Raw genomic sequence first — 13,074 nt, forward strand, 5'->3', positions numbered from 1 at the left:
CATATGCATCTATCATCAAGGCACATAAATATATAGAGTAAACATTGACAGGACTGAAGGTAGAAATTAACAATAGTAGGAGATTTCCACTCCCCACTCTTTATAATGTACAGAACTTCTAGACAGAAGACTAATAAAGAAACAGAGAACTTCAAAAATGCAATACACCAAATATCCTAGCAAACATATACAGAACATTCCACTCAACAGCATGAGAATATATATTCTTCTCAAGTGCACATGGAACATTCTCTGGGATAGATAAAATTCTAAGTTACAAAACAAATCTTACCAAATTTAAGAAGACTGAAATAATAGCAAATATATTGTCCAATCACAAAGAAAGGGAAGTAGAAATTAAAAGCAGAAGGAAAATGGAGAGTTCACAAATACGTGGAAATTAAGCAACATGATCCTGAACAATCAATGGGTCAAAAAAAAAATCAAAAAGGAAATTGGACAATAATTTGAGACCAACAAAAACGGACAAACAATATGCCAAAACTTGTGGAAGGAAACAAAAGCAGTACCAATAGGCAAGTTTATGGTAATAAACACTTAACATTAGAAAAGAAGAAAGATTTAAATAAACAACCTGTTTTTACACCAGATAAAGTAACGCTAAGTTAGCACAGGAAAGAAACAATAAAGATTAGAGCAGAAATAAACGAAATAGAGAAATGAAAATCAAAGTCAGCACAGGAAAGACACAGTAAAGATTAGAGCAGAAATAAATGAAATAGAGTAATGAAAATCTAATCAAAGATTAGAGCAGAAATAAAAGAAATAGAGAAATGAAAAAATAAAACTAAAAATTTCTTTTCAAAAGATCAACAAAATTGACAATCCTTTAGCTGGACTAAGAAAAAAATAGAGAACACTCAAATAAATAAAATCAGAAATGAAACAGGAGGTATTGCAATTGATGCCACATAAACTAAAAGGATTCTAAGAAACTATTATGAACAATTATACACCAACAAATTGGGAAACCTAGAAGAAAGGGATAAATTACTAGAAACCTACAATGTACCAAGATGAATTATGGAGAGGTAGAAAATCTGAAAGGATATGTAATAATAAGGGGATTGAATCTGTAATGAAAACCCTCCCAACAAAGGAAAGTTTACGACCAGATGGCTTCACCAGTGAATTCTACCTAACAGTTAAACAACTAATGCCAATCATTCTCAAACTGTTCCAAAAAATTGAAGAGGAGGGAACACTTCCAAACTCATTTTATGAGGCCAGCATGACCCTGATATCAAAACCAGAAAACAGTACTGCAAGAAAACTACTTGCCAATATCCATTATGAGCATAAATGCAAAAACTCTAAACATAATGCTGGCAAACTGAATTCAACAGTACATTAAAAGGATCATACACAATGACCAAGTGAGATTTATCCTTGGAAGGTACAGGTGGTTCAACATATGAAAATCAGTCAAAGTGATAAAATGCATTAACAGATCAAAGGATAAAAATTACACAAACATCTCAATGATGCAGGAAAGCGATGAAATTCAATATCCTTTCATGATTAAAAAAACCCTCAAAAGAGATACAGTTTCAAATGATCGTATATGTAGAAGACCCAAAGATTCCCCAAAAACCTATTAGAATAAATAAATTCAGCAAAGTTGCAGGATACAAAATCAACCATCAGTTCCATTTCTATATGCTAACAATGAACAATCTGAAAAGGAAATGAATAATACCATTTACAACAGCATCAAAAACTATTAAAAAATACTTAAGAATAAACTTGATCAAGAAGGCAAAAGACATATACACTGAAAACTATAAAACACTGCTGAAAGAAATTAAAGAAGACACAAATAAATGAAAAGACATTCCACGTTCAGGGATTCAAAGATTTAATGCTATTAAAATGTCCATACTGCCCACAGCGACCTACATATTCAATAAAATCCCTGTGAATATCCCAGTGGAATTTTTTACAGAAAAAGAAAAAAAAAATTCCAAAATTTATATGTAATCATAAAAGACTCTGAATCTCTGAATAAGCCATAAACGATACTGAAAAAGAAGAACAAAGCTGTAGGCCTCACATTCCTGATTTCAAAACATATTACCAAGCTACAATATCAAATCAATATGGTTCTGGCATAAAGACAGACACATGCATAGACCAACAGAATGGAACACAGAGCTCAGATAAATTCAACACATATATGGGGGGAAGCTGGAACCCTTATGTACTCTTGTTCAGGTATAAAATGGTACATTGCTTTGGAAAACCATGTGGAGTTTCTTCAAAAAACTGAAAACAGAATCATATGACCCCACAGTCCCACTTCTGGGTATTTATCCACAAGAAATGAAATGAGGATCTTGAAGAGATATTTGCACTCCATGAACATTGCGGCATTACTCACAAAACGTGGAAACGACCTAAGTGTCCACTGAAGGATGAATAAAGAATAGGTACTAGAGTAGGCTCCCCTTATCTATCCATGTGGGATGCATTCTAAGACCCCCAGTGGACACCTGAAATTTTGAATAGTACCAGACCCTATATATAGATGACCCTTAAGGAGAATGGGCTTGAACTGTACAGATCCACTAATATGCGGACTGTTTTCCATCAAATGAGGACTAATAATATGGCTCGTGGGGCGTGAAACCTGAGTATGCAGAAGCCAACTTTTCTTATATGTGGATTCAACATGGCTGACTGCAGGACTTGAGTATGTGGGGACTTTGGTATATAAGGGGGGTCCTGGAGACAATCCGTTGTGTGCATGGAAGGATGACGGTATACTATGTTTTCTCCTATACATACATACCTAACATAAAATTTAATTTATAAATTAGTCACAGTAAGAGATTAACCATAATAACTAATAATAAAATAGAACAATGATAACAATATGCCACCATCACTGTTCTCTGGGGTTATTAAGTAAAATAAGGGTTACTTGAACACAAACACTGCGATAGCTGGACAGCTGATGTCATCACAGAGATGTCTATTAAGTGACTAAAGGATGGGCATATATAGGATGGCTATGCTGGACAAAGGGATGATTCACAGCTGGTCAGGATGCAGCAGGATTGAGAAAGATTTCATTACGCTACTGAGAACAGCATGCAACTTAAAACTTAAAATCGTTTATTTCTGGAATTCTCCACTGAAAATTTTTTAACATCAGCAAACAAACTGCAGAAAGTGAAACCACAGATAAGGGAGACTACTGTACATACATATACTGGACCTTGTTTAATTATTTCATTGAGTTTTGTGGATTTTTCATCTGCTTTACTTTTACCTTTTGCAAGTAAAGAACTGTTCCCTTCAGTACAGCATAAAAGGTTTTCCATCCTCGTTTTCCTCTTGGAGCTAGAAAGGGCGGAAAAATGTAAAATTTTATTTAACATCAGCATTTTAGAAAGAGAATCTAAATGATCAACATGGTGACAGTGTTTCAATATTCTACCTAGCTACCAAAAGTAATAACAATAAGAACCAAAATTTTCTGAGCCTTATGGTGTACCAGGCGGCATTGTAAAATGTTTTCCATATACAATCTTAATATTTACAATGCTCCTACCAGGTTGATGCTATTTCTTTCTTCTTACAAAACTGAAACACAAGGCAATAACTTGCTAATGGTCCCACAACTAGGAAGAGTAGAAGGCTGAAAAACCAGGTAGCATGGCTGACAACAGACTGGGTAAGCACAGGAAGCATACTGGAAATACATAGCAATCCAAGAGAAAGCTTAAAGAGCTCATGTACCAGAGCCTTTATAGCTTCTTCAGAGACTCTAGAAATCACAAAGTAGTCTCAGAATATGAAAGGACCACTTTTGGCATTTCTCCCATACCCCCCTCAACCAGACTGCAAGTTTAAATATTATTACTCCTATTGCAACCTGTGCATATCTCTACTGAGGATCTTGCTGTAATGTACTATTTTCGTCTAAATGTCTCTTTCACTAGACTATGTATGACTTGATAGGAGGTATCCTTCATCTTTAGAATTCACCAAATTGAGTGTACTGCAAGGCAGACATTAAACACAATCATACAAATTATCCAAAATAATTAATTATTTCAGAAGTCCTTAGATTTCTTCTGTTTATATTTTTCTGGATATGAAGTAGATTTTCTCTATTGACTTGTATAAACTCTTACAAATTGTTCTAAAGCAAAAAGCAATAGATTAGCAAAACAGGTTAGGATTTATTATCTTAATACAATTAAAGTCTATAACTGGAAAATGTTATTGCTTGAATGTCATTCTTCTAAACATGTCTGCTGAAATAGACAGGGAGAGCCATTTACTCATGCTCTTGTATCAAACATGTGGCTGTCTGTGGTCTGTCTTTAACCTGGATACCTGATCACATTAGAAAGTACATTATTGTCAACCAAATCCTTTAAATCTCTTTTGACTGAATACTCAAGAATTCTTAGACTTGGAACTAGGTGAATAGCCACTTACAGAACACAGGCAATCCTGCCAACACCATGCTGAGATATCCACCTGGCAAGAAAGGATTCAAAATATCCACCCTGCAGGTTTCCAAGGGAGATAATAAATATCATCCCTTCTGCCTCCACTAGGTGAGGCTTAAAGGTATACTAAAAATACATATAACCAAAAAAAAGCATACCATTATTAAGCAAAAAAGCAACTAATATAAACAGATAACCATACATCACATATAAAATAAATATTCACTACTTTGTTCAATAGATATGAGATTCTGATACTGCCAACATGAGCACTGTGCACACAGAAGAGACCAGGGCTGAGAGGGCTGCTGCAGAGCAGGACCTCAGGCGGCGTAGTGTGCAGGAGGCACCTGACTTCAAAGCAGACCAGCTGATTTCCAGCCCCTTCACAATCTCACCTGGTCTGAAAACGATCCTCCCATCCACCAGCCCCTAACAAGTTACTCTACTGCTGTACTTTTGCCTCATTTTAAAATGTGGGTAATTCCTAGAACTGAAGGCAAAACATTGGCTAATGCTGGAATGGAACCTGGAGAAAACATTTTTGTTTTTAACAAAAGAGCCATAGGTCCTGAAGTATAAAGGCTTTCCCTGAGCCCTAAAACTGATTTATTGGCATCTTGAGATCCCTTTAGTTCAAAAATCTATACATCTACGTTTCTACTTTTGCAGTAGATCAATTAATCCAAGTACATGTTTACAAAATTTTAAACAGCTCTTTCTCATTACTACACTAAGCCTACTAGAAAGAGATTCCAAAGAGCTCTCCAAACGAAATGTGATTTTAAAAGTCACCCATGAGTGACTAATGCCCACTAAGTCAGTTACTTAGTAACTGACTTACTTATTGTACTCACTTACTGCAGTCTCTACTTTTCTATTTCCCACAGAAGTATAAAACTTAACCTTATCTTTGGCCAGTTACAATTTAGCAATCTAACACATGGATGAAACAACCTATAATCCTCCCAAAAAGATAACTAGGGAGCAATTATTCAACAGTATTTAGCCGGTGTGCTATAAAAGCACTGCTCTAAGCGCTCTGACACTTATTAATCCATTTAACTCACACCATAATGCTAAGAGTAAGGTACTATTGATACTTCCATCTTACGAGACAGATGGGTGTAATCAAGCAGAATTCAGGGGAAGAAGGGACTACTGTGCACTAAAGTGGGCTGGGAAGGCTCTCTAGAGCAGGTGCAACTGCTCTGATTTGACAACCACACATACAGTGCCGCTGTTGCCACTGGACCCTTGGTGAGGCTCTTCACGCAAAACACAATGAGCTGGATGCTAATGAATGACAAGCACTGGTCCTCATCATGAGGACTATAGAAGGAGTTAAAGTGATTTCACAGCACGTGTGTTTTATTAAACACACAGAGCTCCGTAAAGAGTTGTAACTTCACATAATGAACTTGATAAGAGGAAGAGTGAAAAGATTACTGACAGGAAACCTAATGCAGCAACTTACAGGCTTTAACTACAAGGGCTGTGGGGAATCAATAGGCTGACATCCTTTCATATCCAGGTATCTTCCGTGAGAAAGTGTTTACTGAGTTTGATTAAAAGACACCATTTTACATGTGAGCCCATCTTTTCACTGCAGTTTTTACTATGCATGCTTAAGGTCCAAAGACAATCAATTGCTTTCCTTCTTGAAAATACAAGAAACTTTTAGGGTTTTGATTCCAACAATCTGCCTCTAACCTTACTTTAGCTTTTCTTTTTTTTTAATGCTATTGAAATAGGCATCATTGTTTTTCTATAACATGCTACTGTCAGTTTAATGTTTACTTTTATCTTTATTGATCACTTCTTTCTGTACCTCAGATTGTTTTTTGGAGGCCATTTTCAGTTACTTCTTGAAGTCTATCCTTTAGAAGTTCCTTTAGTGAGGAGGGTCTTTTGGTGGTCAATCTTCTATTTTTGTTTGTATAATAAACGTCCTTATTTCATTAAAAATTCCAAGTTGATAACTGCTTTTTCTTATGAAGACATTATTTCACTATCTTTTGGCTAACACCATTGTTGCAATGTTGATAGTGTTTAGATCTGTGTGCCCACCCAAATCTCATGTTCAACTATAATCCCCAGTGTTGGAGGTGTAGCCTGGTGGGAGGTGATTGGGTCATGTGCGTGATTTCTCATGAATGGTTTAGCACCATCCCCTTCTCGTGACAGTGAGTAAGTGAATGCTCGTGAGATCTGGTTGTTTCAAAGTGTGCAGCACCTCGCCCAGTTTGCTTGCTCCTTCTCTGGCCATCTGAAGTCCTGTTCCCCCTTCACTTTCAGCTATGACTGTAAGTTTCCTGAGGCCTTCCCAGAAGCTGAACAGATGCCAACATCATGCTTCCTGTACAGCCTGCAGACCCATGAGCCAATTAAACTTCTTTTCTTATAAATTACCCAGTCTCAGGTTTTCTTTACAGCAGTGTGAAAATGGACCAATACAGAAAATTGGTACTGTGAAGTGGGGCATTGCTTATAAAGATACCTGAAAATGTGAAAGCAACTTTTGAACTGGATAAAAATCAGAGGTAGGAAGAGGGTGGAGGGCTCAGAATAATATAGGAAGATGAATGAAAGTTTGGAAATTCCCAGAGACTGGATGAATGGTTATGACCAAAATGGTGGCAGTGATATGGACAGCAAAGGCAAGGCTAACAAGGACACAGATGGAAATGAGGAACTTACTGGGAACTGGAGTACAAGTCACTTTTGTTATGCCTTACCAAAAAACATGGCTTGCACTGTGCCTTTGCCCTAGGGATCTGTGTAACTTTGAACTTGAGAGTGATGATTTAGGGTATCTGGCAGAAGAAATTTCTAAGCAGGAAAAGTGCTCAAGATGTGGCCTGGCTGTTTCTAACTTCATATGCTCATATGTGTGAGCAAAGAAATGACCTAAAACTGGAAGTTAAATTTAAAAGAGAAGCCGAGCATAAATGTTTGAAAAATTTGCAGCCTGGCCACGTGATAGAAAAAAAAAAGACCTATTTTCAGAAGAGGAATTCAAACAGGCTGCAGAAATTTGCATAAATTAAAAAGAAGCCAAGTGCTATTAGCCAAGACAATGGGGACACGGCCTTGAAGGTATTTCAGAGACCTTCACAGCAGCCCCTCTCGAGGCCTAGGAGGGAAGAATGGTTTCATGGGCCAGAGCCAGGGCACTGCTGCCCTGTGAAGCCTCAGGACACTGCTCCTTGCATCCCAGCCTCTCCAGGTTCAGCCATGGCTCAAAGGGGCCTGGGTACAGCTTGGGCTGCTGCTACAGAGCATGTTGGCCATAAACTTTAGCGGCTTCTACGTGGTTTTAAGCCTGTGGCTACACAGAGGACAAGAACTGAGGCCTGGGAGTCTCCACCTAGATTTCACAGGATATATGAAAAGTCTGGATGTACAGGCAGAAGCCTGCTGCAGTGGTGGAGCCCTCATGGAGAATTCCCTACTAGGGCAGTGTGGAGGGCTAATGCAGGGTTAAAGCCCTCACACAGAGTCCCAACTGGGGTGCTACCTAGTGGAGCTGTGAGAAAAGGGCCACTGTCCTCCAGACCCCAGAATGGTAGAGCCACTGACAGCTTGCACCATATATGCCTGGGAAAACCGAAGGCAGTCAATGCCATCCCATGAGCGCAGCTGCAGCAGGGGCTGAACCCTGCAAAGCCACAGAGACAGAGCTGTCCAATGCTGTGGGAGCCTACCCCTCACACCAGTGTGCCCTGGATGTTACACACGGAGCCAAATAACAATTTTTTGGATTTTTAAAATTTAATGACTGGCCTTCTGGGTTTCAGACTTCTGTGGAGCCTGTAGCCCCTTTTTTTTTGGTCCATATATTCCTTTTGGAATGGGAATATTTTCCCAATCCCTGTATCCCCATTGTATCTTGGGAGTAACTAACTTGTTTTTGATTTTACAGGTTCATAGGTAGAAGGAACTAGCTTTGTCTCAGATGATACTTCAGACTTTGGATTTCTGAGTTAATGGTGGAATGAGTTAAGACTTTGGGGAACGTTGGGAAGGCATGATTGTATTTTGCCATGTGAGAAGGACATGATATTTGGGAGGGGCCTGGCGCAGAATGATACGGTTTAGATCTGTGTCCCCACCCAAATCTCATGCTAAATTGTAATTCCCAGTGTTGGAGGTGGTGCCTGGTGGGAGGTAATTGGATCATGATTCATCAATGGTTTAGCACTACCTCCTTGGTGCTGTTCTCATGATAGTGAATGAGTGCTCATGAGATCTGGTTGTTTAAAGGTGTGGAGCACCCCCCTTCTCTTTCTCCTCTGGCCATGTGAAGTGGTGCTCCCCCTTTACCTTCCACCATAATTCTAAGTTTCCTGAGGCCTTCCCAGACACTGAGCAGATGCCAGCATCATGTTTCTTGTATAGCCTGTGGATCTGTGAGCCAATTAAACTACTTTATCAATTATCCAGTCTCGGGTATTTCTTCAGATGAGTGTGAGAATGGACTACTACAGATTTCTACCCTGAGTCTAAATGCTATGTCTAAGCACAGGTTTCTTTTAATTTACACAGACTGCTGTTCTTTGAGCTTCCTGTGTATTATTTTGAAAAACCTGTAGACATTATATCTTTGAATAATGTCTCTCCTCTACCATCTTCATGATTGTAACCTGACACTCCATTCTAACTTCTCACTTCATTCCACTTGTGACTTATTCACTCTTTCATATTCTCCATCTCTCTGTACTTCTGTGCTAAATGCTGTGTAATTTTATCTTCAGCACTGGTAGGCCACCTAGATCCAAAAATGTCCTGAAGGCTTAGCATCCCCAGGGTTAGCCACCTCCCCACATTTGTACTCATGCTTTATTCGTGGCCTAACAGGATTTCCCTTTCATTGTTACAGGCTTATCCATTCAGATAAAAGTTATTTAAAAATATTTCATCTATCAGTTTTAGATGTTTTATTATGGGAGAGTTTCAGAATCTGTAGGCCATCACATTGCAAAAAATAGATTCTCTATTGCATTTTTCTTTCCTTCTTTTTATAAAAGGGGAAGAATTTATGCACAAACTTTGTTATCTAGGAAGAATTCATTTGGAGCAGGATGCAGGAGATATTGCGGGGTGAGAACAAGGAGAGAAACTGGAACAAGGGGAACCAGTAAGGAAATTATTACAGTAGGTGAGATAAGAGAAAAAGGCCAGAACATGAATAGAGGCATACGATACATTAAGATAAAATGGAAGGAAAGGGAAAGGCATTAACATTAACTAAGCACCTACACTGCAGCACTCTGAGTGTTGGGCTAACGTTATACCTATATGTTCTACGTGTTCCAAACAATCTTTTCAGGTAGGTATTATTGTCTCTGTTTTATATTTTATGCCCCCATTATTAACTATATTTACAATTCTGAAAGGTAGAGTATGCTCCCAAGGAAGCTACCCATCTAAGGATTTCAATGCTACTGTACAGGACAATTAAGTAAGTATTTTCTAAAGATACATTAAGAAATAGAAAATATCCAGGTGACAATTCTTTGCAGTGGTCGGTCTGCTACTCCTGTGAGGTGGGCACTGAAGGCAGGAAGAGAGATGATGAGATGAGAGGGAAATATAACCAGGTACTTTCTCTAATCTCACTCAACTATAGGAACTTCAAAGGCATCCCTGCTCATGACTACAGATCTCAGAACAGAGGCACAGTCTCTGTGCCTGCCCCCTCCGGTGCTCCCAGCTCCACATTTCTGCAGAATAATTATCTAATATTAGTAATAATTACAGAAGTAGTAATAGCACAGCAAATGATTGCTGAACACATACTGTTTTAAGCACTGTTCCAAGGTTTGACCTGTATAAACAAAAGCCCATAAGTCTATGAGGGATCCACGGTTATAACCTGCATCTCACAGATGTGGAATCTATGACCACCTTCCTCCCACCTCCTATGAACCGGCAGCACTTGTTTCTCCATAGCACTGGGCGTTTTCACTTTGGTTTCCATACAGGGAAAGGCCAGCTAAACCAGATTCGGGAGGCAATGTCTTGGATAAATCTGGGGTCTAGGAGTGATATTAAAATTACTTAAGAGCTGAGGCTGGGCACGGTGGCTCACGCCTGTAATCCCAGCATATAACAAGACTCCACTGCTACAAAAAAAAAAAAAAAAAAAAGAAGTCAGGTGTATTAGTACATTCTCACATTGCTAATAAAGACGTACCTACGACTGGGTAATTTATAAAGGGAAGAGGTTTAACTGACTCACAGTTCAGCATGGCTGGGGATGCCTCAGGAAAGGTACAATCATGGCAGAAGGGGAAACGATTATGTCCTTCTTCACATAGCAGCAGCAAGGAGAAGTGCCGAGCAAAAAGGGGAAAAGCCCCGTATAAAGCCATCAGATCTCAGGAGAACTCACTCATTATCATGAGAACAGCATGAGAGTAATGGCCCCCAACAATTCAATTACCTCCCACCAGGTGGGAACTACAATTCAGGATGAGATTTGGGTGGGGACACAGCCAAACCATATCACCAGGCATGCTGATGCATGCCTATATTCCCAGCTACTTGGGAGGCTGAAGTAGGAGGACTGTTTCAGTCCAGGAGGTTGAGGCTGCAGTGAGCCATGATCGTGCCACTGGATTCTATCCTGGGTGACAAAGTGAGACCCTGTCTCAAAGAAAAAATTATTTAAGAGTTGATTCAGGAGCTACCTTGAGCTGTTGGGAAAAGCACTGTTCCAGTCAGATTGAAGGGACATCCACAGTAAATGGTCTGTACCAGTACACAGTCTCTGAGTATCAGCTCTGGCTTGGGGGCTGCTTCCTGACCAGTATGGGTGAAATTAAGAAATGAATGAAACCAACAAGCTGCTGTGATCGTTATTCTGAGTCACACTCACATACACATGAAGACCACATTTCTGCAATAGAAAAATTGGCAGTTCCTCCAAAGATGGGTGATATTGGAGCCATCACTGAATCTTCAATATTACAAACCAGTTATTATTTTCTCTTTATTACTAATTTGAAGAAACATATTTGGAAATATAAAGTACAGTGAATAATATTTTGGCTTCAGTTATTACCACTGATTTTTGTAAAAGTGAAATGCTTAACGGGGAATGAAAAGACAGTTTCACCCCTCTTTCATAAAGAGGAAGATATAAAATATTTCTAAACAATAAAATATTTATTAAGGAGTAATAATGGATTTATGCCAGAAAAGTTTTTTTTTAATCCACCGAAAGGTATAAGCTTCATGCAGAAGTTTATATTTGCATGCTATACTCTCCAACTTTTCTTCTCAACTGAACTGGAAATGGATTGTGTTTAAGATTTTACTGTTCCAATTTTCTATTTCATTCAAATGGTAGAGCATTTGTTCCTACATCAAAATCTTGTCCTGTTTTTTGACCACTCATCTCTCTGGGTGCCCTGATCATCTATTTTTTTCCTTTTCCTCATGTTTACTATCAGAAAGGCATAATATGGATAGAAAGTCATAATATGGATAGAAAGACATAGTATGAGCATTGCCTATTGTTTTTTTAATATATTAATCTTTACTTCCTGTCTGTTGTCTTGAAAATATTCTCCCATTGTTCCATGTAAAATGACAAAAATACCATTTTATTCCCCTCAGAGTAGAGAGAGAGAATTAGCCATATACACATTAATGAGAAGTAATTTATTTTTCAGGGCCTCACGAAGAGTCTTGGTGTGAAGGCCGACAATGCAAATCCTGCCAGGCCAAGAAACAGGTATGTGGGGATGAGGTAGTTCTAATGCAAAATATCTTGAATTTCCTGAGGTTAACGGAGAAAGATATTCACAATATAAAGCAATCCCAATGATGGCATTCCAACATAAACCCAGCACTTTAATGAACTTGAAAACAAAGATATACTTAGCAGAAGTTCTGTACTAATATAAGTGAGACATCATCTATACTAGCTGTAAAAAGCACAAGGCATTTTTAAGACTGTTCTATTTTCTCAGTGATAGAACTAAACAACTTAAAGTATCTTTAAAACAAAATCCTTAAAGTATGTAGCCTAAAGCATGAAGAAACAGGCTACCTTGATTAGAAGGGAGTTCTGAAGTTCTAATCAATGACACAGTTGAAGATACAACTCACGCAGGGAGGAGTCTGCTTTCTGCAACTGATGTGCAAACAATTTAAATAAGTTCATAGATGACAGACTCACAGATGATTAAGTGAAGTTAAGGGTAATCCTGTATATTAACCTCTAACTTTCTTTTACAAAATATCCTCAGGCATCACAAGATATTCTATTACATCTTAATTAATAGAGCAGCTCAGGCACTTTTAGATTACTGCTTGAAGCAATCAAGTCCAAGCTGAGCACAGGAAAATTTACCAATGGGCTATGAGTCACACAGCATTCCAGTATTCAGCAAGTGACAGTATTAATTATCCCTGGTTTATAGCAGCGTGGTAGAACTAAAACAGTACTATTACTACTATATATTCCTAATCACTTATCTTTGAAACACTTAAGGCAATTTACACATTACAAAAAAAAATCACTTAATCCTTATAGTCTTTCTCTTTTATAAAAGGATGCTTTGTCAACTCTATT

The 13,074-nt window shown here is 38.3% G+C and overlaps 1 protein-coding gene across 13 annotated transcripts in view; it reads right to left on the reverse strand.

The window, feature by feature from the left end:
• Positions 1-13,074, reverse strand: part of PSD3 (pleckstrin and Sec7 domain containing 3) — a 547,860-nt gene that overhangs the window by 66,139 nt on the left and 468,647 nt on the right. For all 13 annotated transcript variants that reach the window (XM_055349507.2, XM_055349521.2, XM_031013674.3 and 10 more), the window contains one exon: positions 3,296-3,366. In XM_055349507.2, coding sequence (XP_055205482.2) covers positions 3,296-3,366 — 71 coding nt within the window. The remainder of the gene's footprint in view (positions 1-3,295; positions 3,367-13,074) is intronic.

Source organism: Gorilla gorilla, chromosome 7 (assembly GCF_029281585.2).
Source record: "Gorilla gorilla gorilla isolate KB3781 chromosome 7, NHGRI_mGorGor1-v2.1_pri, whole genome shotgun sequence".
NCBI classification, from domain to species: Eukaryota; Metazoa; Chordata; class Mammalia; order Primates; family Hominidae; genus Gorilla; species Gorilla gorilla.